Source organism: Mobula birostris, chromosome 31 (genome assembly GCF_030028105.1).
Source record: "Mobula birostris isolate sMobBir1 chromosome 31, sMobBir1.hap1, whole genome shotgun sequence".
Taxonomy (NCBI): Eukaryota; Metazoa; Chordata; class Chondrichthyes; order Myliobatiformes; family Myliobatidae; genus Mobula; species Mobula birostris.
The window spans coordinates 21,223,405-21,250,824 of NC_092400.1; the positions used below are offsets into that span (position 1 = coordinate 21,223,405).

A 27,420-nucleotide genomic window follows, 5' to 3' on the forward strand; every position below is an offset into this window, starting at 1 on the left:
GGTGGGGAGGAGCACCAGAGGGAGGTGATGGGCAGGTAAGGAGATAAGGTGAGAGAGGGAAAAGGGGATGGGAAAATTGCTTGGTTATCAGTTGATGAGGCAGCATCTGTGGTGAAAGAAATGGTTAATGTTTGCCAATGGCACTCCATCACAACTAGAAAAGTGAGGAAACCAGGCATGTTTTAAGTTGCAAAGTGGGTGTGGGAGCAGAGAGAATAGAAAGGATATCTGTGATGGGATGGAACAAAGAAAATAAACCTCAGGGTTGTATATGGTGACAACAGTGTACTTCGATCATAAGCTTACTTTGAACTAAAGTAGTTAATCATAGCTAATGTATTGGGAGGAGTACAAGTAGGGGATAGTTACATAGAAACAAATGATAACATGCCAGAATTATCAGAAATGGAGCACAGCTGTTGCCCGATATCTGAAGTTTTTTTTTAAAAAAAGGAATACTGGAACTAACCAGCAAATCAGGCAGCAACTATGTAGAGAGGAAATATTAAGCTAATGTTCAGGTAGATGTATCAGAACAGGCCAGTTTGCAAATCTTGCTCGAGAAGCACAAAGTTCTATGAAGAATGAAGCACACCTTTGCCAGAGGGTCAAAACTTGCCAAGAATGCTGTCTGGTTCAGCTGTATCTATATCTGGTTTGAATGATAATTAAGCTTGATTTGATTTTGATTGATTTGATTTAAATGTTTTTTTTTAATGCTTCACGTTTATAGAAAGGAAAGTGAAAGGAAGATCATCCTGGAAATCATCTTGGTCAATCTCCTAAAGGGTTTGCATCTTTTTTGTTTTATTAAGATTCTTCGTAATCCCCTTGCTCTTCCACTCTTGTAAAAACCAGGATCTCCAGGTTCTCAATGTGCCCTGTGACTGTCCCTCTACCCAGGATCTCCTTTAGAATTATGCCCTTGTGTTTATTTGCCTCAGCACATTCTTCCTACTCAAGTTAAATGATTTGCATTTCCCGGCATTAATTTTTATCTGCCACCAATCTACCCAGTATGTCTTTATTTCCTTGAAGTTTCTTATTCACCTCCTCTTCACTGACTAACATGTTTTATCTGCAACTTCTTATTTTTAGCCAGGTCGTTGTCACTGCCGTGACATGTTAATCCCATACTTCACCACCAGCTCACACTTCTTTGTTTTCTGAGGGTATTTTAGATATTCAGACTGACCTAACCCTATTCAGTTACTGATGTCATCTGCCAATTGACCACCAATTCCCCCCCCCCCCCGACCCCCATCCTTCCTGGTGATCCCCTCCACCATTTGTTTAAGCCATTATCTGTGCAAGGAAGATCAAGAACAAAGTGCTGATTTTGCTGCACAGTATCCCTTGTACACTGTAATGAAGTAGATCCCGGTTAATTGGATTATTGGTTAATTGGGACGGCTGCTTATTTACGGCAACTCTTAAAAAAACCAAAACTGATCGAGAAAATAACCGGGATTCCCTTTGTTTACTTGCAACACGATGTAAGACGAGAGACTGTCGCTGAATAGTTTCTAACCAGCATCAGTCACGTGCACTTGTGTGGCCGTTAGACACTATATCAGCTTTTAAATAGCGTCAGTTGCGTATGTTGGTGTTCTAAAAGCAATGATTTTTGTCACTGATAGTTGGTGAGAAATAAACAGTGAGACAATTCAAAGCTGTTTTGCTAGCTGCGTTTTCAAGCATTCAGGCTTGGAGATGCCAGAAAGGGCTAGGAGTGAAAACGAAAAGATTTCTCTACTTCAAGTCAGGAACTATGAAGAATTTGAAGGTATTGGCAATCATCTTGAATGTTATAATGGAGGAAGAAATCATCAAAATCATTGTATGAAGGCAATCCATTATCTGCACTTTGGTGTCTGTGCTGATTTAGTTCCCTTACAGTAAATCAAAGGAACACGGCAGTGTGTCAATCCCTCTGACGATAATTAGTAGGGACTAATATATATGAGGGTGATTGATAAGTTCGTGGCCTAAGGTAGAAGGAGTCAATTTTAGAAAACCTAGCACATTTATTTTTCAACATAGTCCCCTCCTACGTGTACACACTTAGTCCAGCGGTCGTGGAGCATACGAATTCCTTCTTTGTAGAAGTGGTCCACAGCGGGGATGATTGATAAGTTCGTGGCCTAAGGTAGAAGGAGTTGAGTTATACAGCTCTTGTTACATGCACATGCAGTTCAACTCTCTGAGTGAAAATGCAGAAAGTTTGAAGTTTCTCCTCATCTCCCCCTACTTTAGGCCACTAACTTATCAATCACCCCTCGTAGTACTGTAGTAGTGCCATTGTTACTCTCCACACATTGGGCGGCAACATTCTCTGGCATTTTATCTGTTATTTTATGAGACAGAGTTGCTAGCTTGATGCTCTACCCAGCATGGACGGAAAGTGTGCAAGCATTAGCTGGGTTCGAACCCGACACCACCCGCCTGGAAAGTCAGGTGTGGAAACCACTACACCACTGGCTGGTCATAGTAGTATTGACAGTGTTCTAATTTGTTCTTTTTTCATTTAACTATACAATTTACTACTCAGCTATGCGGTCATTTGTTTTTTTTATATACCTTTTTAACTATTTCCATGGAACTTCAACTAATCGGGGCAGTCGATTAATTGGACCAAAACATACCGATCCCAGTGTGTCTCAATTAACTCTAATCCACTGCATACAGTATTGAAGTCTTGCAGAATGATCCCCTTCAGAGTGGAGCTGAAAGTTGCTGTTGGCAATTATTTGTTCAACTGAATCCAGAACAAATTTTCAGGACTAAATGTCCACCCCTATACATGCTGAGAGAGCTGGGGCGTTGGCGGTGGATGGAATCTATTTTCTTGAGTGTAATCAATGTCTTAAAGTTGACCCACATTTCTGGTAGATTAGTTTACTCGTTGATTGGCTGAGTTTTCCAATGGATACCGGAGCTGATTTGCTAGAAATATCTGTGAGTAAAATCAGAAAAAAATGATGCATTCTTATTTTGAAAAGAGAATTTCCTTTTCAAAAAAGTCTGTTTTTAGAATACGCAGAGGTAACTTGATGACTGTGCTATGTGACCACAGCTGGCATTCTTGTAAAACTAGGTTTTGCTCTGATCTATTTGTATTGCGGTGTCGACATGATCAAAATTGCTAAGTGGAATAGCAATCAAACTATCCCTAAAGTTACCATCCTTCAGCCCATATGTAAGTTATGAATTTATCCTTGTAACTCCAGCACTTTAAAAAAAGTTATCACTTTAAATTCTTTCGCAAGTTATTATAGCTGCGAATTTTTGGCACACGGTGAGAAATCCACCAGAATAGAACTTTGATGATGGATTGAAGTACAATACCCGTAAACTATCGTGCTTCAAAGTCAAACAAAGCTATGAATAGCACAGGTTCAGACAGTCCATGCTTTGCATTGATGATGTAAGTTGCAGCTGTTCCCTGTTTTGTGCTCAGAATATCTTCCTAGGAATGAGAGTACTAATAGAATCAGGACTAAAGGTTTATGAGCCCATGAATACTACCTCACTATTTTACTCTGTTTTTGCATAATTTTATTTACTTTATTGTTGGCACGTGGCCAAGTGGTTAGGGCGTCGGTCTAGTGATCTGAAGGTCGCTAGTTCAAGCCTCAGCTGAGGCAGCGTGTTGTGTCCTTGAGCAAGGCACTTAACCACATATTGCTCTGCGACAACACTGGTACCAAGCTGTATTGGCCCTAGTGCCCTTCCCTTGGACAGATTGGTGGCAGCTAATAATTAATGCCGGGAAATGCAAATTATTTAACTTGAGTAGGAAGAATGTGCTGAGGCAAATAAACACAAGGGCATAACTCTTACAGGAGATCTTGGGTAGAGGGACAGTCACAGGGTACATTGAGAACCTGGAGATCCTGGTTTTTACAAGAGTGGAAGAGCAAGGGGATTATGAAGAATCTTTATAAAACAAAAAAGATGCAAACCATTTAGAAGATTGACCAAAATGATTTCCAGGATGATCTTCCTTTCACTTTCCTTTCTACAAAAGTGAAACATTAAAAAAAAGCACTTTAAATCAAATCAATCAAAATCAAATCAAGCTTAATTATCATTCAAACCAGACATAGATACAGCTGAACAAGATAGCATTCTTGGCAGCATCTCTAGGAAGAGGTACCATTGACGTTTCGGGCCGAGACCCTTCGTCAGAACTAACTGAAGGAAGAGCTAGTAAGAGATTTGTAAGTGGGAAGGGGAGGGGAAGATCCAAAATGATCTCCTATCATTTTGTCAGTGATGGTAAATCTGATTCTCAAAAATGTGTGTTTGTAGTGTTACACACCAAGAGCTGCATTAGTGACAGTGTTACTGAGCTGGGGACCTGGTGTGGGGATTTTGGCAGGAGCTCTTGCCTGCACTTTTGCAGTAATGAATTGGTCTGGGGCTTGCTGTGGAGAGGCTGGTGCTGGCCGAATTTGAACAAGCAGGGAGGCTGCCCGGTACTGAGGAGTGGTGCTCAAGGCTGCATCCTGGAGCAATGTGTGCAGGCCTTCACTACCCCCCACGTCCTGTAGTCTCATCTGTTGGAAGGCTTAATATGACACCCCCCCCCCATAATGATGAGTCAATTAGCATTTCCATGTCTTGGAAGGTATCCTTGGTGCCAAGTAATGTGATTCAGGTTCAGACTTGTGTTGGCATACAGTAAATTGCGTTGTTTTTATTGACAACTAACATACCGAAGGATGTGCTGGGGGCAGCCGGCAGGTGTCACCACACATTCCAGCGCCAGTGTAGCATGCCCGCAGTGTTCAGCAGGACAACACAAGCGGGGTGACAACAAGCCTTAACACCAAACCAAGCACCCCCCCCATCCCCTCTTCATGCACACACACCTCCAACCCCATGACAGGGTCTTGAGTCTTTGACCCCGGACTTGCAGATATTGGGCTTCTATCTCTGTGCTTGCTGAGCTCTGAGTATCGAGCACTCTCCCGTCATGGGTTTGACCTTTGGGACTTGAACCCAGGACTCAACAATTGTGGGTTTGACCTTTGGGCCCGGACTTGCAGACCGGCATGGACCTCGGATTCCTGGTGGCCTGGGGGCTCCTGCCATGCAAACAGATGGTCTGGGTCCTGGGGGACCGAGGGATGGCTGATCATCGGTCTCTTCAGCACCTGAAGACCCTACCTTCAGAGTACCGTCTCGCGTGGGCTGCTCTGAGCTGGGCTCACCTGGGCAGCTGAGAGGATTTCGGCACACTCTAAATATAACGTGCATGGACTGTACTTCAAATCAGCCAGACAGCGTAGATCAAAGCTGTTCTATGCCCAGTGACCCAGCATGGAATTTGTTACTCTGGAGTAAGCCTACAGGCTGGGGAGAGCCCTCCGGGCAAACGTAGAGAGAAAGATGCACACAAAATGCTGGAGGAACTCGCCTATGGAGAGCAAATGAAGGGTTGACATCTCAGCCCCAAATCTTGACTCATTATTCCTCTTCATAGATGCTGCCAAACCTGCAGAGTTCCTCCAGCATTTTGTCCGTTGCTCTGGGTTTCCAGCATCTGCAAAATCCCTGTTTATAGAGATGGAGACAGTGACTTCTATCACATCCAAAGTTTAACACATCCCAATGAAAGGTTAATAATAATAATAGTAAGTTCTTTATTGATCCCGTGTGGGAAATCCTTTCATTACAGCAGCAACATTTAAAAACACACTTAGCAGCGTGCAGATTTAACTAATGAGCCTCAGATTTATTTGCCCTTAATTCATACTTTTAAGGTGCCATTGTAATCTATTACTGTATTGCGTGAGATTCAAATGATATCATCTACATACCACTGCTTCCATATGAAGTAAATGTGGCCTCTGGTTCTGGGTGTAATAAAGGCAGTGGTGTGTAACGTATCCAGGCAATGTGCCTAAAAGTGCTTTGGACAAAGCATACCATGTTGCCTGGGTATTAAAGTATTTTCATATGTTACACGCAATGTGGTAATGTTTTACTGTGTAGTAATAAGGGCAGTTAATTCCCACTGTAAAAACTCAAGCATACATATTGTGATAACAATATTATTAAGTGCAAAGCATGCTGAGATAGCCACAGAAACTAAACGTAATATCTGGGAGAGCATGAAATGTTGATACGTTGCCCACATTCAGTCTCCGCAGTTTAATGTCGCCACTATAATAGACTGTGTTAATGTCACCATTAATAACAGACTGGCTCATGGTCAAATATGTAGCTAGTCTGTGTTAGGAGTGGGTCGCTGAAATAACTGCTAAATACATACAGATGGTGCCTTTCCAAGGTGAGCGGAAGACGATGGTGGCTATTGTTCCTGCTGTCCCGAAACAAAGCCAGTAATGCCGATAAACTCAATGCCTTCCAGCTCAGGAAATTCCTCCTTTGTATATGTTTTGCTGTCATTGGAAAGATCAATTTGCTCTTGATACAAAGTGTAATGCCCTGGTTCATATTTTTTACTGTTATGCTGAATGTTTTTCATTTTGGCAGTTCAATAAGAGCAGCTTGCTTGGGTTATTGTTGAGATAAGAAATGAGGATTAATTGGGATGGTCAGATTAAGAGGAGGTTTCTCTGGTGAGGGACACTAAGGTTGGGCTTGGGGCTTTTGTTTGGGGGGAGATGAAGAGAGAAGACGCTGGGGAGAACCAGTGGTAGCATATGATCCAGTGGGAGACCCGTTTGTTTGAGATGGATTGCGAGCGGCGTTCAGAAGATGGTGTGGGCGTTCACGCTGACCGAGGGCCCAGTGTGTGAGTGACAGAGAAGTTCAAAATGAGCTCCAATTTGTGCATATGTGACTGGTTAATTAGAATGGGCCCTTTTCTTTTTGTTATTCTTTACTAACCCTTTAAATTAAGATTCGTAAATATAATTCCTTTAGTCGTATGCAGTGTATCGTTGGTTATTTCATGGCACGAAATTGTAACAGGGTAGCAAATTGCACAGCATTCGCACAAACTGGGGTTTGAGGTGGGATCAAGCTGTCTCAATCTCACGAGTTTGGCAGGACTTGAGCGTGTCTTCCCTAGACTTGGGCAGCCAAGGAAACCAGGGTGTTTCAAAAGAATAACAATTATTCATTAAAAAAAATGTTTATCACTATTCTGAAGTAAAGTCTGTGATAGGAAATCTCAGGTGATAGAAAAGAGGTCATGAATGTTGCAACCTACCTGATTTGTAGATATGATGTCAATGGAAAACAGAGATGGCTGATATGCTATCTGATCCACACCTCAAAATGACAAAATTTGTACCTCAGTACTGGTATTGAGGTTCGTCAGAAGGCCATGTCATTTCCTTTCTTCCCATTCATGCTTGATGAAGAAGCTCTGGAATTTGAACAGATTTTACAAGCTCCATTTAATTACAGCACCTGCAATTTGAAGATGAAAATTCAAATGCACAAGAAAATTAAATTAATGGAAAAGTTGCTTTGTTATGGACTGTGTGAAAGTACAATGTGATAGTGATTTTGGTAGTTATAATGGATGATGCTTGGTTCATGTTGCCTAATTGGACATCCCCAGGTTGCATGAAAGATCTTTGAACTGATGAATTAGCAGCCACACTGAAATACGCCTTTGACAAACTTTATAGATGGGCGGTGGAGAATGTATTGACTGGTTGCATCACAGTCTACTATGGAACCAACAATGCCCTTGAATGAAAAATCCCACAAAGAACAATGGATACGGCCCAGGCCATCGCGAGTACCCATTGGGCACATCTACATGAAACACTGTCGCAGGAAAGCAACTTCCATCATCTGGGACCTCACCACCCAGGTCATGCTCTCTTCTCACTGCTGCCATCAGGAAGAAGGTATAGAAGCCTCAGGACTCACATCATCAGATCCAGGAACCCTCACCCATTGGGCTATTGAATCAAAGGGGATAACTTCACTCACCCTGTCATTGAAATGTTTTCAAAACCTATGGACTTACTTTCAGGGACACTTTGGCTCATGTTCTCTATTTATTGCTTATTTATTATTATTATTAGTAGTAGTAGTAGTTTTTTTTCTCTTTTGTATTTGCTCAGTTTTCACAGTGGTAGCTTGACCTTACTGTTGGGCACGGTCTTTCAGTGATTCCATTATAGTTCTTGGATTTACTGATTATGCCTACAAGACAATGAATCTCAGGGTTGTATATGGTGACATATATGTACTTTGATAATAAACTTACTTCATAATAGATGTTCACTTGACAACTGCAAGATGGTGTTTTGTTCCAAATCGTTGACTGTTTATTCATCTCCATAGACTCTGCCTGACCTGCTGAGTTCCTCCAGCATTTTGTGTGTATTGCTTTGGATTTCCAGTATTTGCAGAATCTATTGTGTTTAAGATATTTACAGTGTCACTTTAATTGGTCACTGATAAAATGCCGTCTGATCTCATGTCACAAGAGTAAAATGAGTCTGTAAAATGCCAAACAAAATACCAAGGAACATTTAAAAAGAAAACATTCAGAAATATCACTGCAGTTGATATATTTTTGTTTAAGATTTTTGTTGTCATGACTTGAGTAATTTTTTTTTGTTTCTCATTGGACCAGTAATTATGCTCAGAAACTTCAAAGGTAATATTGATTCGTAATTCAGTATTAGGAATAATTGAAATTTTCAAACAAACAACATCCCTTAATTTGAGTGATGCTTCCTGGTAACTTATTTGATTGTCAATGCAAAGATGTAGAATATAGATATTTGTACTCTGCTTCCTGACTGATCTGCAAATTCGCATGTGTCAGTCTTTCAGCAGGTGGAGGTAAGTGTGCATGCTTTCTCGTTGCTGGCCCCATTTTCTTTTATATTTGTTTACCCTCTCAAACAGTTGTTACTAAAGGATTAGAAAGAATTTTAGGAATAGGATGAATCCACCTGAATATCAGGCAGGTTCCTGGAGGAAAATATACAAGAGTAAACATGAAAAATTTCCTCTGTTAGAATCTGCCCAAGTTCTAAATGATATATAACAATTTATCTAGAAATATATCTACTCTCTTATGGTCTTGCAGGATGACGTTAAAGGAAGCTGCTTTATCACCTATTCAAAACCCACTGCCTTCCTCGTAGACGGGCAATTTTTCCTCTTCCCTCAGTCCTGATACAGGGCCCTAACCTGAAAGATTGCTTTATACTTTCTGCTTTCACTGATGTTGCCTGACCCACTGTGTACTTCCAGTAGTTGAGTCGTGGAGAAGTACAGCACAGAAACAGGCCCTTTGGCCCATCTAGTCCATACCAAAACCATTTAGACTGCCTACTCCCATCGACCTGCACCGGAACCATAGCCCTCCACCCACTCCCATCCATGTACCTATCCAAACTTAAACACTGAAGTCAATCTCACGTGCACCACTTGTGCTGGCAACTCATTCCACACTCTCACAACCCTCTGGGTGAAGAAGTTTCCCCTCATGTTCCCCTTAAACTTCTCACCTTTTGCCCTTAGCCCATGACTTCGTGTTGGAGTCCCACCCAAACTCAGTGGAAAAAGCCCACTTGCATTTACCCCGTCTATACCCCTCATAATTTTGTCTTTCCTTCTCATAGAGGCCATTTGGGACCTTGAACATTAGAATGAATGATAGTATAGAAAATGGAAATGTATTTGAAGAGAACTAATTAGCTGGAAAACCAGGAATATTGCTGCACAGTGAATCACTTTAGCTAAAGTGACAGCAGTGACACGTCAGCCCCAAAAAAGCCTTCTATGTACCAAATTATGTGCTTGAAAGGGAGGGTGTATCTAAAACTGGAGACACAAACACACGTTGAGGAGTCAGCTGTTCTGGTCAGAGGTGAGAGCGAATTTCTTCTCTCAGAAGATACCGAAACTTTGGAATTGTCAATCCAAGAGACTCACTTGTTTATATTTGAGATTAATATTGAGATATTGTAAGGAATTGACCTCAGTGGTTATGTGGTCTGGTGATGTTTCTCAAACAAAATACCTCTTGTTATTTATCACTGAACAAACAGAACTGCCCGGCATTGAAATCTTTACATAGTGCTGGAAATATGATGAGAAAGCTATTTGGGTTTGTGTGTAAAACCAAAGCCAGCAGTTGTCATACAGGAAGATGGGCAAGGCAACTGCGGAATTAACTACTTGTACTGTTTCACTTTTTAAATCATCCTGGTATGTTATTTGCTCAGATCATATTCTTTTATTGAAATCAGGCCCTCCCGTATTCTAATTCTTTTCTCATAGCTCAGTGATTCTCTGTTTTTGATCGTAGCTTGTTGCCAGGAGGGAGCTCTGTTGTCCGAATGGTCACCATGGTTGTGTTGTTGACGGAGGTTGACAACGTGGTAGCACGGCGGCTATTTTACCGCTATTACAGCACCAGTGGTCACTGATTGCAGTTAGATTCCCGCCGCTGTTTGTGAGGAGTTTGTACGTTCTTCCTTTGACTCCGGATGCTCTTGGTTCCCCCTCTTATTCCAAAGTCGGATGGGTTAGGGTTAGTGAGTTGTGGGCGCGCTATACTGGCGCTGGAAGTATGGTGTCACTTGTCTGCTGCCCAGCGCCGTCCTCGCTGATATGATTTGATACAAATTACACATTTGCCTGTGTTTCGATGCACGTTACAGTAAAGCTGATCTTTTAATCTCTTTTAACACATCTACGTGCTTAGATGATGAAAATTCATCTTTTAGTCGTCGTCATCATTATGTGCTGTGTTGTACACTGTAGGCGATCATGATCTCATCACCATGATTGGTCTCGGCAAATATTTCTACCGAAGTGGTTTGCCATTGCTGCCTTCTGGGCAGCGTCTTAACAAGACAGGTGACCCCAGCCATTCTTAATACCTTTCAGAGCTTGTCTTACCTGACGTTAGTGGGTGCATAACCAGGACTAGTGATGTGCACCAGCTGCTCACATGATTGTCCATCAGGCTTCACGTGACCCTGATCGAGGGGCTAAGCAGGCATTACACCTTGCCTGAGGGTGACCCACAGGCTAGCGGAGGGAAGGAACGCCTTATGCCTCCTTTGGTAGAGACGTATCTCCACCCTGCCGTCCAGATCTTTCAGTAGTAGCTCTATTAAGTAGCCTTGGATCATTCCAAATCAGATAGATGACATCTTTATACCAATAATGACCTAATTGGGCTAAAGATAAATTAATTAGTAATAGGGTTATCATCAAATGTACCTTTTTTGTCAGTATTTGCATTTTGTTACCAGTAGTCATAAACAATGTTTTATTCTAATGGTGATTTTGATCTTGCGTCTGCCCTCTCTTCCTAGTGAATTCATTGAAAATTCTAAGTGCATTTGATATGTCACTCAGGTTACAGTGTACTAATCAATATTCAGTTTTGGGAACATTCAGCCTGGAAAGTGTCTTGGCCATTAATTCACAGCACTTGGCATCTTGTTTAAAACCCGAGGGTGTTGTTTGCTATTTCCCAGTAATTCCTGGTCCTAAGCAAGGTGCACCCTCCTGCAGTTATCCCGGTCCATGCATCCAGTCTCATGGTGTGTAGCAGCCAGGGTGCCAGGAGCAAGATTAACCGTCATGGTGCCAGCCTTGACCCTCGGTCTAATTGTTTCCTGGTGGCTCTTTTTCAGATCAAAGTGCAGCAATCTGCTGAGGATTGGATTGAGGCCCGATGTTAATCAAGAACCGATTAATATCTATCAATTTGACTTGTGTACCAGAAATTGGCAATTGGCTTTGAATGCTTTCCTTTGATTAAACCGAATCTAACTTGGCAATGAAACAAAAAAACTGCAATAAATGCTCTATAAAAACTCTGATTTGCACCTGTTTTATACATTAAACATTAGTTAGCAAAATATATTGCTGAACAAAAGCATTTTTTTAAAAAAGAAAGTAAAGTTCAGTTCCATCATAGACCTGAGATACTTGGCCAAGGTTGTATGCTACCTTGCTTGCCATTAACAGAGTTTACCAACCACTGCAACCAGGTATTGGTCCAGAGGATTGTCCCTTTGTACCAATGAGGCATTTTGCAAACTGGATTAGACCTCGAGCTTCAGTTTGGGGCAGATCGCAAGGGTCCGATGTTATAACAGCCCACCATTCTCCAAGGCCCATGAGCTATTTTCAATCTTTCAGATCACCAGAGAAATGCAAAGCCAGTTTTAATAGGCTCGAATAAATTTGAAAAATAAATAAAACCTGAAGTTCTTGGTATTAATCACATAAAAAGATCCCTAGTGGACTGTAGAGGGTGGGATTCACTTCTGCTCAGTCTGTCAGCAAATAATCCACAGGCCGTACTGGAACTAAGAGTAACACTTGACCATGGAGAGGAAATGGCTGACAGATCAGCGTGGAATTGTTGACCGTCAGCGTGATCTGGGCTGTGAACTCTGTTCCTTTCTTCTCAGATCCTGCTTGATATACCATGTACTTCCGCTTTTTCAAACTTCCAGTACTTGGAGTTTTTTTTCTCTAGTTAGAAGTAACAGGAAAGTGGTCCATTTCTCCCCCCCCCCAACACTTTTCCTCTTGTACCCTCTCCAGTTTTCTAGGATCTGCAGAAAACATGTACAGTGATATTTCTGCAATTCTTTTCCAGAACTGTTTTGAATGCTTTTTGTGCTTTAATAGACACGATTCAATGCGACCAAGTAGTCTGTCCATGTCAGATGTAACAGCCATGCAGAAAGAATCCAGGCTATCCTCTTGCTGCGTGGTAAAGTGAGAGTTTCAATGACAACATTGTCAAGTGGCATTTATACACCGTTAGCCCGCTCACTAGTGTCCAGTTTGGGTTTTGCCAGGGTCGCCTGGCTCCAGTTCTCATGATGGTTGTTGCTTAACAAGTGGATGAAAGCTGTATTCTAGAGAGTGATTGCCTGTGACTCTAAGACTGCATTTCAGTGAGTCAAGGAATGCATCAAGAAGTCCGAGCAAAAAAAAAAACTTTGGGCAGTCAAAAACAAACACTGAAGGTGTGATTGTATGAGGCCAAATTATAAGCCTCACACCATAATTGCAAGAATTACTTGCTGCTTTCATTTCTATTACAACACTCAAAGGAGTGAATTGTTGTCCATCATGTCAGTGCTAGCATCCGACAGGGCAAAGGGAAGTTAGATGGTCCAAAACTCTTCTCCAAAGCAGGCGTGCCCAGAGGGCGCAAATTTCAGATGAAGGGGCGGGAGATTTGTATGAAGTAATAAGGAGATGTTTTTTTCTTTCGGATGGGATCTGGGATACTGTCTGATTGGGTGGTAGAGTGGGGGACCCACAATATTTAAGATGTATCTGGTTGAACTCTGGAGTTGCCTTCTCATGGATTGGACGCTGGTAATTGATGCTGATGTAGATGGACCTGGTGGACTGAAGGATATGACTCTGACCTTACAGGATGAAGTAGTTCTAACCACTGTTCTAAACCTGGAAGTCCTGGAACTCCCGGAACACCCAACCCAACAGCACTGAAGGAGCACGGAACTCCCAACCCAACCGCACTGAAGGAGGATGCCTTCTCCAGTGGGACTCCAACTCTTAAAGATGGCGCCTTACCAGCTTCTTGTGAGCTTGCTAGGGGGCTTCCTCTTTGGAGCCTGGGAGGATGAGGGGCAACTTGAGGTGTACAAGATGGTGAGAGACATGGACTGAGTGGGTAGCCCGAGAACTTTTCCCAACGTGGGAGTGGCTAATACCAGGGTGCATAATTTTAAGGTGATTGGAGCAAAGTATAGGAATTTGTCAGAGGTACACATTTTATACAGAGAAGAGTAGGTGTGGGTATGGCCTGCCAGGGGCAGTGGTGGAAGCTGATACGTTAGGGACATTTAAGATACGGACATGGAGGATAGAAAAATGGAGGGCTATGTAGGAGGGAAGGGTTAGATTTGATTTTAGAGTAGGTTAAGGTATTAGTATGATGTTTTGGACCAAGGGGTGTGCACCGCACTGGAGTGCTCAATGTTTTAGTGTCCAGCAGTTGTTTGTTTCTTTCCGATAAAAGGAATTCCCTCCGTCAAGGCTAGGCATTGTATCATGCTCGGTGTTCGCAAGGGCAGTTAAGGATGGGCAGTAAATACTGAGTTTGTCCCTGATTCCTAGGTCATGAAAACAAACAAAAAAAAATATGCCCACTAGGAAATCTCATCCAATTGCCTTAATTTAAATAGAGCTCACATCTGTCTTCATTTTTGAGATGTTGTTTTCTGTTCCCCTGGCCATGGCCCCACTCCACCCAAAACTGATTCAAAAGAAAACATTTCAAGTGCAGGTAGGTGGTGGAAGAGTATGTATTGCTTTATAAAAAAATTTAAAATTAACATAAATTGTTGAAAATGTAAAATGTTTTATCTTTTTAATAAAAGCATAGTGTATTGTTCTATTGATTTCAATCGGACTGCATTGACATAATAAGAACAAACGGTACTGGAAACTGTTCTTTTTCAGGTTTTTAGCATTCAGTGTTTTACTTATGTGCCTTAGTGTCAAAGTTCAGGGGAAAAGAAAACATGTAACCATGCCATCAAAATTTCATTCAGCCCTTGCTAAAATCTGACTGATGAGTGAATTTTAAAGATAAGACCAGAAGATATAGGAGCAGAATTAGGCCATTCAGCCCATCGGGTCTGCTGTGCCATTCCATCATGGCAGATCCCAGATCCCATTCAACCCCGTACACCTGCCTTCTGGCCAGATCCTTTGATGCCCTGACCGACCAGAAAACGATCAACTTCCACCTTAAATATACCCACGGACTTGGCCTCCACCGCAGTCTGTGACAGAGCATTCCACAGATTCACTACTCTCTGGCTTTTAAAAAAAAAAAAAAAATTCTTCCTTACCTCTGTTCTAAAAGGTCACCCCTCAATTTTGAGGCTGTGCCCTCTAGTTCTGGATACCCCCCACCAGAGGAAACGTCCTCTCCACATCCCCCTTATGTAGTCCATTCAACGGTTGGTAGGTTTCAATGCGATTCCCCTTGCATTATTCTAAATTCCAGTGAGTACAGGCCCAAAGCTACCAAATGCTCCTCGTACGTTAACCCCTTCATTCCCGGAATTATCCTTGTGAAACTCCTCTGGACTCTATCTAATGACAACACATCCTTTCTGGGATATGGGGCCCAAAATTGTTGACAATACTCCATGTGCAGCCTGACTAGTGTCTCATAAATCCTCAGCGTTATCTCTGTGCTTTTATATTCTATTCCCCTTGAAATAAATGCCAACATTGCATTTGCCTTCTTTACCACAGACTCAACCTGTAAATTAACCTTCTGGAAATCTTGCATGAGGACTCCCAAGTCCCTCTGTACCTCTGATGTTTGAACCTTCTCCCCAATTAGGTAGTAGTCCGCACCATTGTTTCTTTTACCAACATACATTCTCATTCATTTCCCAACATTGTATTGTATCTGCCACTTTTTTCCCCATTCTTCCAATTTGTCTAAGTCTTGCTGCGATCACATTGCTTCCTCAGCACTACCTACCCCTCCACCTATCTTCGTATCATCCACAAACTTTACCACAAAACCATCAATTCCATTATCCAAATCATTGACAAACAATATGAAGAGTAGTGGTCCGAATACTCATGTAAAGTACGGTTCCAAAGATGTTCCCATTGAGGTCTGAAATGAGCTGCAAGGCAGTGCAATTGTTCCCACTTTGGCTATAATCAGGGTGGAGTTAAGTGCAAACATATAGGTTGGAGACCTCTCTACTCCACACTCTGATGTCTAGATAAAACCGCAAATAAGCAGTTATTTATTGGGTCGTACATTGCCATGAAATGTAAATTAATACAGGGTGTGGTAATTTTGCAAGTGAAGCCATATCTTTCCACCCTTTTCCACCCTGGTTGTTCCTCAGCTAAGTACAGCAGTTGGGCGTCATGTTAATGTAGTGGCTAGCGTGACACTTCTACTGGTCGGGGTGTCGGATCTCAGTGTCATCTGTAAAGAGTCTGTACATCCTCCCTATGGTGTGCAGGGGTTTTCTCCTGGTCCTCCGGTTTCCTCCCAAGTTCTGAAGACCAGAAGGGCTTGTTCCATCCTTTGCCTCTGGATAAATAAATTGTTCTCATTTGGATGTTTGCTACACAGTAAATATTCATCACCTATCATCACTGGTGCACGCTCTTAGATTAGTTTTTATTTGGCAGAAGTAGACCAAAAGGTACGTTGTAATGTGCTATTGGCATCATCGCTTCCTGCGCCGACATAACGTGTCCACAACTTAATCTGAACCAGACATCTTTGGGAGGAAGCCAGAGCGGTTGGAGAAAACCCACATGGTCCCGGGGTGAATGTACGAACTCTTTACAGACAGCAGTGTGAATTGAACCCTGAGCAGCAGTGGCTGTAAAGCAATTTGATAACTGCCACACCACTGTGCCAACTTAGTGGAAGGAACTAAGAGTGTCATGGAAACAGTCGTAGAAAGGGTTTTACAAAGTGTCTAAACAGGCTCTTGAATTGTCATGGCTTAGAAGCATGTGGGCAATGCACTGGAAGATGGAATTAATTTTGGATGGGTGCAACAGTTGGAGTGAACTAGGCAGGGTAAGTGGTATGATTCCACATTGTTGGACTTTTTAACCATCGCCCTATTATAGAAGTTTAAATAGGAAGGAAAATTTATAAAACGGTATTTAAGTTAGTATGCTGGATTTTATTCCCGTGTTACTCTTACTCAAACATTGAGAAAGAGGAATTTCTTGGGGGAAATTAAGACTGACAAGCACTTCAAGATTGTTTATTGTCATTATTCAATACGCGAGTAAAGGAGAACAAAACCACTGTTACTCCGGATCCAACACAAAGTGTTTTTGTTTTAAAAACAAGGTATAAAGAATGCAATAAAGATAAATATGAAAGCAATCCTATAAAACACAAATTACTAGTAACTGTATTTACCTAGGCTGGTTGTATGTACATTAAATGATTGCTGATGTGTATGCAGTGGCAGTGGGGCAGTTTAATGGGTAGAGATGTTGATCAACCTTATGGCTTAGGGGGAAGTAAGTTATGACTATTCTTAATTTGGACTGGGTTTCACTACTGTCACTGATTTATAGTATTTCACAAAATCTTAAAGGAAAAAGGAACTTTGTACTTCTCGGACATGTTGCCTGAGCTTTGTCCAAATGTTATGCAAGTAAACAAGCCATTTCTCTCATTACAAGAACCGGTGAGGTCGATGTAAAGCTTACTTTAATTTTATTGGTGTTGGTTGAGGGAAGGATGTGGGTTGGGAAACCGGGAGAGCTTGTTTTGTGCCGTGGGAACTTTGTGTTGGCCATTGCAATGTGGTTAGCACTTTTCACAACACTTGAGCAATGAAATCCAGGCGTCAGTTCACTGCCAGAGTGAAGGAGTGGAGGTGCCTTCATTTACATGCAGTCTTTCAGGTGGGAAGAAAAGATGATACCTTCGTTTTTAGGGCAAGCAGGGGAATGATCACCGTTGTCCAGATGAAATGGAGCCTGTAGTTAACATCACAGACAAAGATTATCTGAATGTTATAATTGTATAAATTGGCTGCAGTTTAACTGCACATCCAAAGTACTTACTCCTGAAGAAGGCTCATGGCCCCAAATGTCATCCGTTTATTCTTTTCCACAGATGCTGCCTGACCTGCTGAGTTCCTCCAGCGTTTTGTGTGTGTTGCTTTGGATTTCCGGCATCTGCAGACTTCCTAGTGTTTGTGATTGGATATCAGTGTTTGGGATGTCATGAATGGTTTCTTTCCTTTTCCACTTGAACCATGGAGGAAACATGCTCATTTCCCAGTCTCTGCAGCAGAGCAGACTTTTAGGATTTTCTGTAAATTATGTTCTCACCTCCTGTATCATAGGAACTGCATTTTGTTTTGTAACCCAGAGTCTTACACAAAGAATAATTGAACATGAACATCTCCTAAAGCAAATCCCACATGGAAGCTCTCATATCTAGAAGTGAGCTCAACTGTAAACTGTCAAGCACTATTATAAATCCCCAGATCTTGTAATAAGCATTAAATTTGATGTCTTCAGTCACTGTAATGCATTTATTCTGATCCTTGTATCATGAAATAACAACTGGAGACACTTTGCACTTCAAGCAGCCTCAGAGATGAGTGAAAACATTCTGGATCAATGACCTTTTGTCAATTGACCTACTTTCATGAGTATTTTCTACAACAATATCTCGGTTGAATTTACTTCTGAAAGTGTATGAATTCTTTAATGCTGCATGCTTTAGTGCTTTCAAAAGATAGAACTTGGTTTTAAAAAAAATCTTAATTCCCAGTTTCAACAGAGCATTTTAAAATAAAGCACATGTGATATCTAAATTTCAAAATAAGAAATGGGTATAACTAATCTATTCTTTAAATGTAATGGAGACTAAATTTCCATGCATATATTAAAAATTATTTAAATTTCAAAGGGTGCAATTTGCATTGCTGTAGTTTATTGACACAGTTGCTCAATCTAAACAGTTGAGGCCAGTTCATTGGCTATATTTAAGAGGGAGTTGGATATGGCCCTTGTGGCTAAAGGGATCAGGGCATATGGAGGGAAGGCTGGTACAGGGTTCTGAGTTGGATGATCAGCCATGATCATACTGAATGGCGATGCAGGCTCGAAGGGCCGAATGGCCTATTCCTGCACCTATTTTCTATGTTTCTAGTGCAGGGGATTTCAACCTTTTTTTTTAATGCCATTAAGCCAAATGGTCCGAGAACCCAGGTTGGGAACCACTGATCCAGTGGGATTAGTTAGTTTGCATCATGGAGCTAGCAGAGTTTCAATGGGCCAAATGGTCTCTCTCCATTCTATCACATGCATTCATTGTTGCAGATATGTGTCAAACCCACCACTGTATGACTTTTCAGAGATTCACCTTTTGTCCTTAATCTGGGTGACAGTGAATCCTGAAGCATAGGAGAATAAGGAGAAGTTTGATAGCGGTGTACAAGATTATGAAGGGAAACCTCCAACTATTGAAATTCCAACTAGTGAAAATTATTTCATTTGTGTTGATTCAGCAGTAAGTGTTCATCAGCTTTATACTTGGAATTGCTAGATTCTGAGTGTTATAAATCCAAAATGAAATTGACCACAGATTCTTGTACTAATTCATACAATGGATAAACTAATGAATGTGGTCCAGTGACATCTGCACCGGTCTTCGAGATGAGTGATCGCAGGTTCGAATCTGGTTGGCCCGTTGCACGCTTTCCATCCGTACTGGGTTGAGTGTTAAGCTAACAACTCAGCTTCATTTAAAAAAAGTTGGACAAAAATGCTAAAGAAACAACAAGGTTCCTGCCCGATGCGCCACAAGGCACGGGGAAGAAGAACAACAAAAGTAATGAATGCTTTTTAGCAGTTGTGCTATCATGTGGCTTTCAGCAAAGTACGGTATAAATGCAAGCAGGCTTTTCCCACTAAAGTTGGGTGAGATTAGAACTAGAAACGTAAATTAAGGGTGAACGGTGAAATATTTAAGGGGAACATGAGGTTGGTGCAAGTGTGGAACAGGCTGCCAGTGGAAGTGATGAAAAGGGTATAGAGGGCTACGGTCCAGGTGCAGGTAGATGGTACTTGGTAGAATAACAGTTTGGCATTGATTAGATGGGCCAAAGGGCCAGTTTTTGTGTTGTACTGCTCTATGATTCCAAGAGATGCTGTCAAAGCAGCTTTGCATCTTGTATTCTTCGTGGGCAATACCTTGTGATTGTGAATGACTTGTCTTACTCTGTGTCTTTGTGGCTGATGAGGCCAGTGTGGTACCTGCAAGACTCTGCCACAGATGGGGCAGGAGATGGTGAGCTGCAAATATGCTGAGCTTGAATACTGTCAACAAATGGACTAGGTTCTCACTACCAGCACAGATGTTCCTCCTCTGCTTTGAAGGGTCATGACCAAGGAATGCTATGAATTAGTGGGTTATGTCAGATGTTGGCTGCTTTTCAAGGAAGCTTTGAGAACTTCTTGAACCATTTTCTTTCCTCGAAGGAATTCAGAATACAAGGTCACGGCGATGATTTCTAAGTGATTTGGCCTGCCCACTGGAACTGTTTGAGTGTAATTTGTGCTAATCACCCTTGGAGAGGACACCTGATGTTCTCCTGCCCGTGCTTTGAGACGACCCTGCTAGATATCGATGTCTCGCTGCTGCCTGGTAGACCATGGATAATGTACTGGCTTTGAGGTCTTGATCTTAAAAAAACACCAAAAAAAACCCTTTTGCTTAATGAATTGAAAGCAACGATGAACATAATCATGGATGTCTGCCTTGCCTAGGACAGTTCTCCTTCAAAAGTATAATCAGTTTGTGTATTCTAGTGTCACCTTGGTGCTGTCATACTGATTGGAAGAGAACCTTTGGTTTTTAATGTTAAGGGTCAAGGCCTGTTCTCTGATTTATGGTGCATTTTGTAGATGCTACAGCAGTGACACTGCTTGCTTGTGGAGCACAGGTATTTGCAGTGACCAGTGGGTTTCTACTGGAGACAGCTGTGATTTTCATTGACGGGTTTAAAGATGCCTTGTGACTTCTGAGAACTGACAAGGACATAGAAGAGTAGGGCCACAATGTTGTGCGGACCTACGTATATAAACCTACTTCATGATTGACTTTCTAATCCTTCACTGCTACGCAGTCCATAACCTTCCATTTTCTTACACCCATGTGTCCAGAGCAGGGAGTACCCAACCTTTTTTTTAACACCATAGAGCCCTACCATTAACTGTGGACTCCAGTTTGGGAACCCTCTGCTCTGCTCTGCAGTCTTTTAAATGTCCCAATTGGATCAGCTTCTCGCACCAACCCTGACAGTATGTTACGGGTACACACCACTCTCTCTATGTGTAAACTACCTCTGACATTTCCCCTCACTTTCCTTCACTCACTGTTTAAGCTGAATTCCTCTGGTTTTTGGCCATTGCTGTAACGGGGAAAGATGTGATGGCTGTCCACTCTATGTATGCCTCTCCTAATCTTGAACACTTCTATTTTGTATGCCTCTGATCCTACTTTGCTCCAAAGAGAAAAGCCTTACTTCGCTCACTCTTCCCCTGTAAACCAGGAGTTCTCAGCCTGGGTGCTGCGGACTCCTTGTTTAATGATGGGGGTCCGTGGCATACAAAAGTTTGGGAACCCCTGTCGTAACTATGTTCTCCAATCCTGCCAGAACTTTCATAAATCCACTCCTTTTTGTTTTATTAGTTCAATTTCAAGCAATTGCTTGATCTTGTAAATAATTTGCACCTAATCTATATTAACAAATGTGCATATAGTTATTTATAGTTATTTCAGAAATGGTCTCGTAAAGATACTACAGATTGAGTTCATTGGCAGGGTATTTCTTGCAAATTTGGCCATATTTGGATCCACTCCACTGGTTCTTTGTAACGAGGATGATTGAAGGACTATTTTCTCACACTTCATTGTGCCTTTTGGAATCAATCAGATTTATTCTGAATTTTTTTACCTTTTGCAGACAATATCTGTTAAATGGCCTGTGCAGGTTTTGTTAGTGTTAATCTATATACCAAACAACAGTCCCGCTGAATTGATTTTAACAGCTGTGCACATCATCTATTTCTCTGAGCAAGGAAGTTTTTTACATGGCTTGAAAACCCTGTGGCACTTTAAATTTTTTTATATATAATGTGCTTTGTTGAAAGATTACTATCAAGAAAGTCAGACTATTGACCTTTTGACATCAAACAAACACAAACCACAGCTCACAACAGAAGTAAACAATGTCAGGTAGTCAAAACAACAGACAGGCACAATGGCATAAGTAAATTGTTTTGACTAGATGACGTTGGCATTCAGCAGGCCAGCAGGTTTATTAACAATAAGCTACTGACTTCCATTCTGTGTTTATTGTTACAATTTGTAACAGTGTTGTAGCTTGAAACATCAACAATTAAATATATTGAAGCTCTAAAATGTTTCAAAATAAAGGTTGTGGTACGTTTATTATTTAGAAAATTCATGGATTTATATTTGTTAACATAATTACAGGGCATTTCTCAATTATATAGATTTCAAAATTATATTAACATATATATAAAAGAAAATCTTAGCTGCGCAGCAATAAAGGCTATGTGCATGGAAATATTTCAGTTCTTGTGCGGCTGTACACCCACTCAGCCTAGAGGGAACAGTGATAGGTAGTAACTTTGATTAGCTCCTTAATTTTGTTGCTGTGCACTCCGTCCTCTTGCCTATTTAAACATACTGCTTAGCCCACTGTGGCATATTGTGGTTAAACAAAAGATATATTCTCTGTCTCTGACTACTGTCAAAACTATGAACTGATGAATTATAATTGAATTGCAGTATGGCAAAAACTTGAGAGCGCTTTATAGAATATACCTAATGGGGTACAAGTGCTTCAAGAACCGTGGCAGGTGAAGTCAAAACTTCTATCGTCAAAGATCTGAAGGGATTTTGTAAAATAGTGGTCTCCTGAATCCTCCTCTGTTTAACAATCTATCTCTGTATGATCAACAGCTAAAGGTTTTTATTTGTAGTGTACTATATACAGACTGTACACAATTGCTTGAGTAGGCACTATAAATTAATGAGTGGCTTTAAGTTGCTTGATGCAACCAGCCAACTTGTACCTGTTAACTACTAACCAGCTGGATGATTTGTTCACTAGAGCATGGCTAAAATAGTTTCCATGGTGATGATGTGTTTAAGATGCACTTATCTTTCTGTGGCCTCTCTTAATTACACGAATGACAGTCATTTCTGGTAGAAAAGGCTTGTAGTGTTTTTCAGCTGGATCCCTAAAGGTTTCCCGGCCTGCCAAATGGAAATCAGGAAATGCGCATTAGCAAATCGTGACTCCTGAAGATTCTGAGCGTGCCATTCTTTTTATCTGCTGTTATTAATATGTAGTCACAGCTGAATGGGACTCACACAGTGTCGTGCTCGTGAGATGGCTATGGGCAAAGAGCGCAGTCGAACCCTGGCCAACATTGTCTCAAGGTGCACTTTCCCATCTGACGTCTGGCTTGTGAGCAAGTGATAGGCTAATACAGAAACTTACCAGTGTACAGAACCCCCTTCGGTTCAACTCATGTAATTTTCAGCTATTCTCGTAGCGGCGATAAGAATCGTGTCATTAACCAGGGAGCCACTTCCAGACATGTTCTATCGTTAGTTGCTCCAAAACCTGGCTCCAATTCATCATGAAATCATGCATTAGTTAAATCTCCATACATGTTTAACTGTCTTCTTATCAAGTGAATTCCTTTGGCTGCAGTCATGTGTTCCTTTATGTTCTCAGTTGTTGGTGTATTGGACTTGAATATTAAAGCTCAAAGTAAATTTTATTGTCGGTATACGTATATGGCATCATATACAACCCCTGAGATTCATTTCCTTGTGGGCATCCTCAGCAAACCTATAGAATAGTAATTAGAACAGGATCAATGAAAGATCAACCAGAAGCCACCAAGCTGTGCAAATGCAAATATAAATAAATAGCAATGGATAATGAGAACATGAGATAACAAGATAGAGTCCTTCATGTGAGATTTTTGGTTGTGGGAGCATCTGAATGGATGAGCAACTGAGTATATTTATCCCCTTTTGTTTGTGACCTTGATGGTTGAGGGGTAGTAACTGTTCTTGAAACTGGTGGTGCGAGTCCTGAGGCTCCTGTGCCTTCTACCTGATAACAGCAGCGAGAAAAGAGCATGGCCTGGGTGGCGGGAATCTCTGATAGATACTGCTTCCCTATGACAGTGTTTCATGTAGATGTGCTCAACGGTTGTGAGGGCTCTGCCCGTGATGTACTGGGAATGTTATTGCTATCGTGTCGAGAGAGAGAAATCACTGAAACCTTAAGCCACATCAAAGTAAAATAGATTGCAATAATGGAAAGAGTAAATCTTGCAGCAAATGTGTATTTATATTTTTCTATCTGTTTCTTTTTTTTTTATTTAGTGTTCCAAACCGAAGCACAGCACTCCTTGTTCTGCAATTATGGAAATCAGAGCATGCACTCAACTGGAAACTCCAGACAAACTATATACATTTGTACTTAAGGTGAGTGACATTAGATAGCTAGTGACTGGGTGAAGCAACAGAACACTAAGCATCGTTAATAATGCCTTAATTAATTTCTTAATGGTGCCTTAAGCAGTTTGATTCTATGAAATTGCCCTGGTTTGACAGTTTTGAATGAATTAATTTCCTGTATCATTGGAACTGAGACGATTGTGTGATAAAGAACTCAACAGGAGTCCAACATTTGGCAGAGGGACCCATCGGTGATAAAGTCTTGGTGATAGTATCAGTTGATTATAAAAGTACTGTGTTGAGGACATTGGTTTATGATTATCTCTTGGCTTGTGTTGTAGTCTATTGTCTTCAAGCCACAAATATTTCAGAGTCGCAGCAAAGTAACACCACACCTTGCCAATCTGAAATCTTTTATTTTTGTGACGAATATTCTCATTGAAGTGCAATAGTACCCGAGTTTGTACTGGATCTTTGAGGGGGTGTTTCATTAAAGTTCAGTTCAGAATTCCCCAGCTGCTTTATCATGTACAGTATGAAATTATTCTGCCAGGGTATTGGGGTCTTGTAGATGGGCAGGTGATATCTCCAGTTTCAAGACTTTATAGACACTTGTCTCTCTGTAAAGACAACACAGTCTGTAGATCTCGGTTCATATCCCAAAGAAGGGAAGATTGAAGGATGAAGGATTTAGAATATACTATTAAACTGATACCTTGAATAAACGTAGAAACATAGAAAACCTACAGCACAATTAATTCAGGCTTGTGTGTTAGCCTTTGGTCTGTGATAGTTATCACCTCTACAGAATAAGGAACATTTGAGGATCAGTGGCTGTATAATCACGGGAGTGAATGGGTGAAGTAACCGGGTTTCATTGACTGCCGTTATGGTAACATTAAGGGAGCCCAGGATGAGCAATTGAAAATACAAATAAAAGGAATGAACAGGACACTTTGGGCTGGGAGGCTTTGATGAGTTAAATGTCAGTGTTGTGTGCTCTAGGCATTTTACACAACAGCACCATGAAAAGGCTCCTTCAATCAGGGTCGACAAAGGATGTTACATCCTCACTGTCTAGATACACAAGCCAGGGCACGACAATATGGAAGGCAAGCTGTTGCCCATGTAGCAAGCTCCTCCTCTCCACGCATCCGAGGAGCCCAAAGGAACGGCAGGGACCGATACAGTTTGGCAGCAGCAGTGTCACAGGAGTCAATGCAGGACTGCCTTAGGGACCCCAGCACTGGATTTTTCCATCAGGGTTTACTCCCGCAGCCTTCTCCCATGAATGGGTATAGTCGCAAGGAGGCAGAGTTTTCCTTCTTGTAGATAAGCCGCCAACCACAGCTGACAAGCCCCATCTCCTCGAAGCAACTGTTTTTAAGGCTTCAGTAACCCCCTTTATCCCCTTCTCCTGTCAGTAGAAACGAACCTGCGGGGCTTAGTAGCTAACCCACACGTGAAGGCCAGGAGCTGGACTTGGTTGTCAGAGGCTATTTGAGGTGCGCACCATTTAATACGTAGTGGGAGCTTGTCTCCACTACCTCTCCCAGCTAGAACAACCTTAAGGAGTCCATAATACTTTGTGTTTAAAAAGCATTATTAGACAAACAACTTCTTGCACTAAGTTTATTGTCACTTAACTACATACACGTACACCGTCAAACGAGACCATGTTTCTCAGAACCAGGGAGTAGAGCACAGTAATACACACAATGCACAATAACTTAGGAAAGTAAGAATTAAATCTACTAATGAATTATGTTTAAATAAAATGCATAAATTAAATGTAGGTTATGGAACAAATTAACAAGTAACACTTGGAATGCGACGAGGCGGGGAGTTCAGAAGCCTAATGGCCAAGAGGGAAGAAACAGTTTCTCTTGCACAGTAAGCTCAAGCTGCAGAGCATTTCTGGAGTCCAACAGTTCACTAGCGAGCTGGCATTGCCAATCCGATCGTAACAAAGATGTACAGGGCACGGGTGAACTATTCCAGCCAGAGACTGAGTGGTCGCTGCAGCTGAATGGGCCGCCGTCTTTATATCGCGCCATGACACGACCCTGTATCACTTATATATCCAGTATTTATTTTCGAACGAGAGGCAGTGATGACATCCCTGGGGCCCTCAAATTGCAGACCCCGTGAGATTTCAGTTGCGAGAATCTGATAATCTGATCAATGAGTGCAAAGCCCAAAGCTGTCTTCCCCAAGAGTCTCCACAATCCACCATGGAGGAGCCCTCTCCATGTTAAATGCTAGAAAAATTATGCAGGTGCATATAATTTAACAGGATGCTGTGCCTAGCAAGCTTTTTCCCAAATTTCTGGAAGACAGTGCAAAGGAATTTGATTTTTCTTTAGATTATGAGAACACTCAGTCCTCTTTTTATTGTTATTTAGGAATGCATACATGCATTAAGAAATGATACAATGTTTTTCCGGAGTGATATCACAGAAAACAGGGCAAACCAAAGACTAACACTGACAGAACCACATAATTATAATATACAGTTACAGCAGTGCAAAACAATACCATAATTTGATGAAGAACAATCCATGGTCACGGTAAATAAAGTCTCAACAGTCCCCGAGTCGATTGACTCCCGAGTCTCCGATAGCAGGCGGCAAAAGGGAGAAACTCCCTGCCATAAACCTCCAGGCACCGTCTGCTTGCCGATGCCTTGGAAGCAGCTGACCACAGCCAACACTGACTCCATCCATTCGAAAACTTCGAGCCTCCGACCAGCCTCTCCGATACAGCCTCCCGAGCGCCATCCTCTGCCGAGCGCCTTTGACCTCTCCCCGGCCGCTGAAACACGCAAAGCCGAGGATTTCGGGGCTTTCTGCTCCGGAGATTCCGGTTACCACACAGTAGCAGCGGCAGCGAAGCGGGCATTTCAGAAGTTTTCCAGATGTTCCTCCGTATTCTCACGGCCGTCTCCATCAAATCAGAATTGTGCACAGTCCCCTACTTGACAGATTACAGATATTCATCACCGAAGTGGCCGCGCACGCTGCCGTCACACTGCCATCTTCTCCTCCCTCCCTGTTTGAAGTTTTTGAATATTCTGCTTTTATTTAGAATCCTAACAATCGACTTCTCTAATTGCTTACATTATTTAGTGTATACCTTTTTAAATATTACAGTAACTCAATCATCACGCAGCCAGGATGGGCCACTAGAGTATGAGTGAAATTTAGATAGTTACTTTATTGATCCCAAAGGAAATGACAGTGTCCTAGTAGCATTACAAGTGCACAGATATACAAATATTAGAAGAAAAGTAAGAAAGAATAAGAAAATAAGTTTCCTCAAACAGTCTTCACAGGAAGGGGTCATCACTTCCCCAGTTATAGATTGATTCATAATGGAGCCTAATGGCTGAGGGTAAGAAT

General features: G+C 41.7%; 1 protein-coding gene across 4 annotated transcripts in view; it reads left to right on the top strand.

The window, feature by feature from the left end:
• sh2b3 (SH2B adaptor protein 3) overlaps positions 1–27,420 on the top strand; it is a 174,687-nt gene that overhangs the window by 105,795 nt on the left and 41,472 nt on the right. For all 4 annotated transcript variants that reach the window (XM_072247476.1, XM_072247477.1, XM_072247478.1 and 1 more), the window contains one exon: positions 23,945–24,046. In XM_072247476.1, the coding sequence (XP_072103577.1) occupies positions 23,945–24,046 (102 nt within the window). The remainder of the gene's footprint in view (positions 1–23,944; positions 24,047–27,420) is intronic.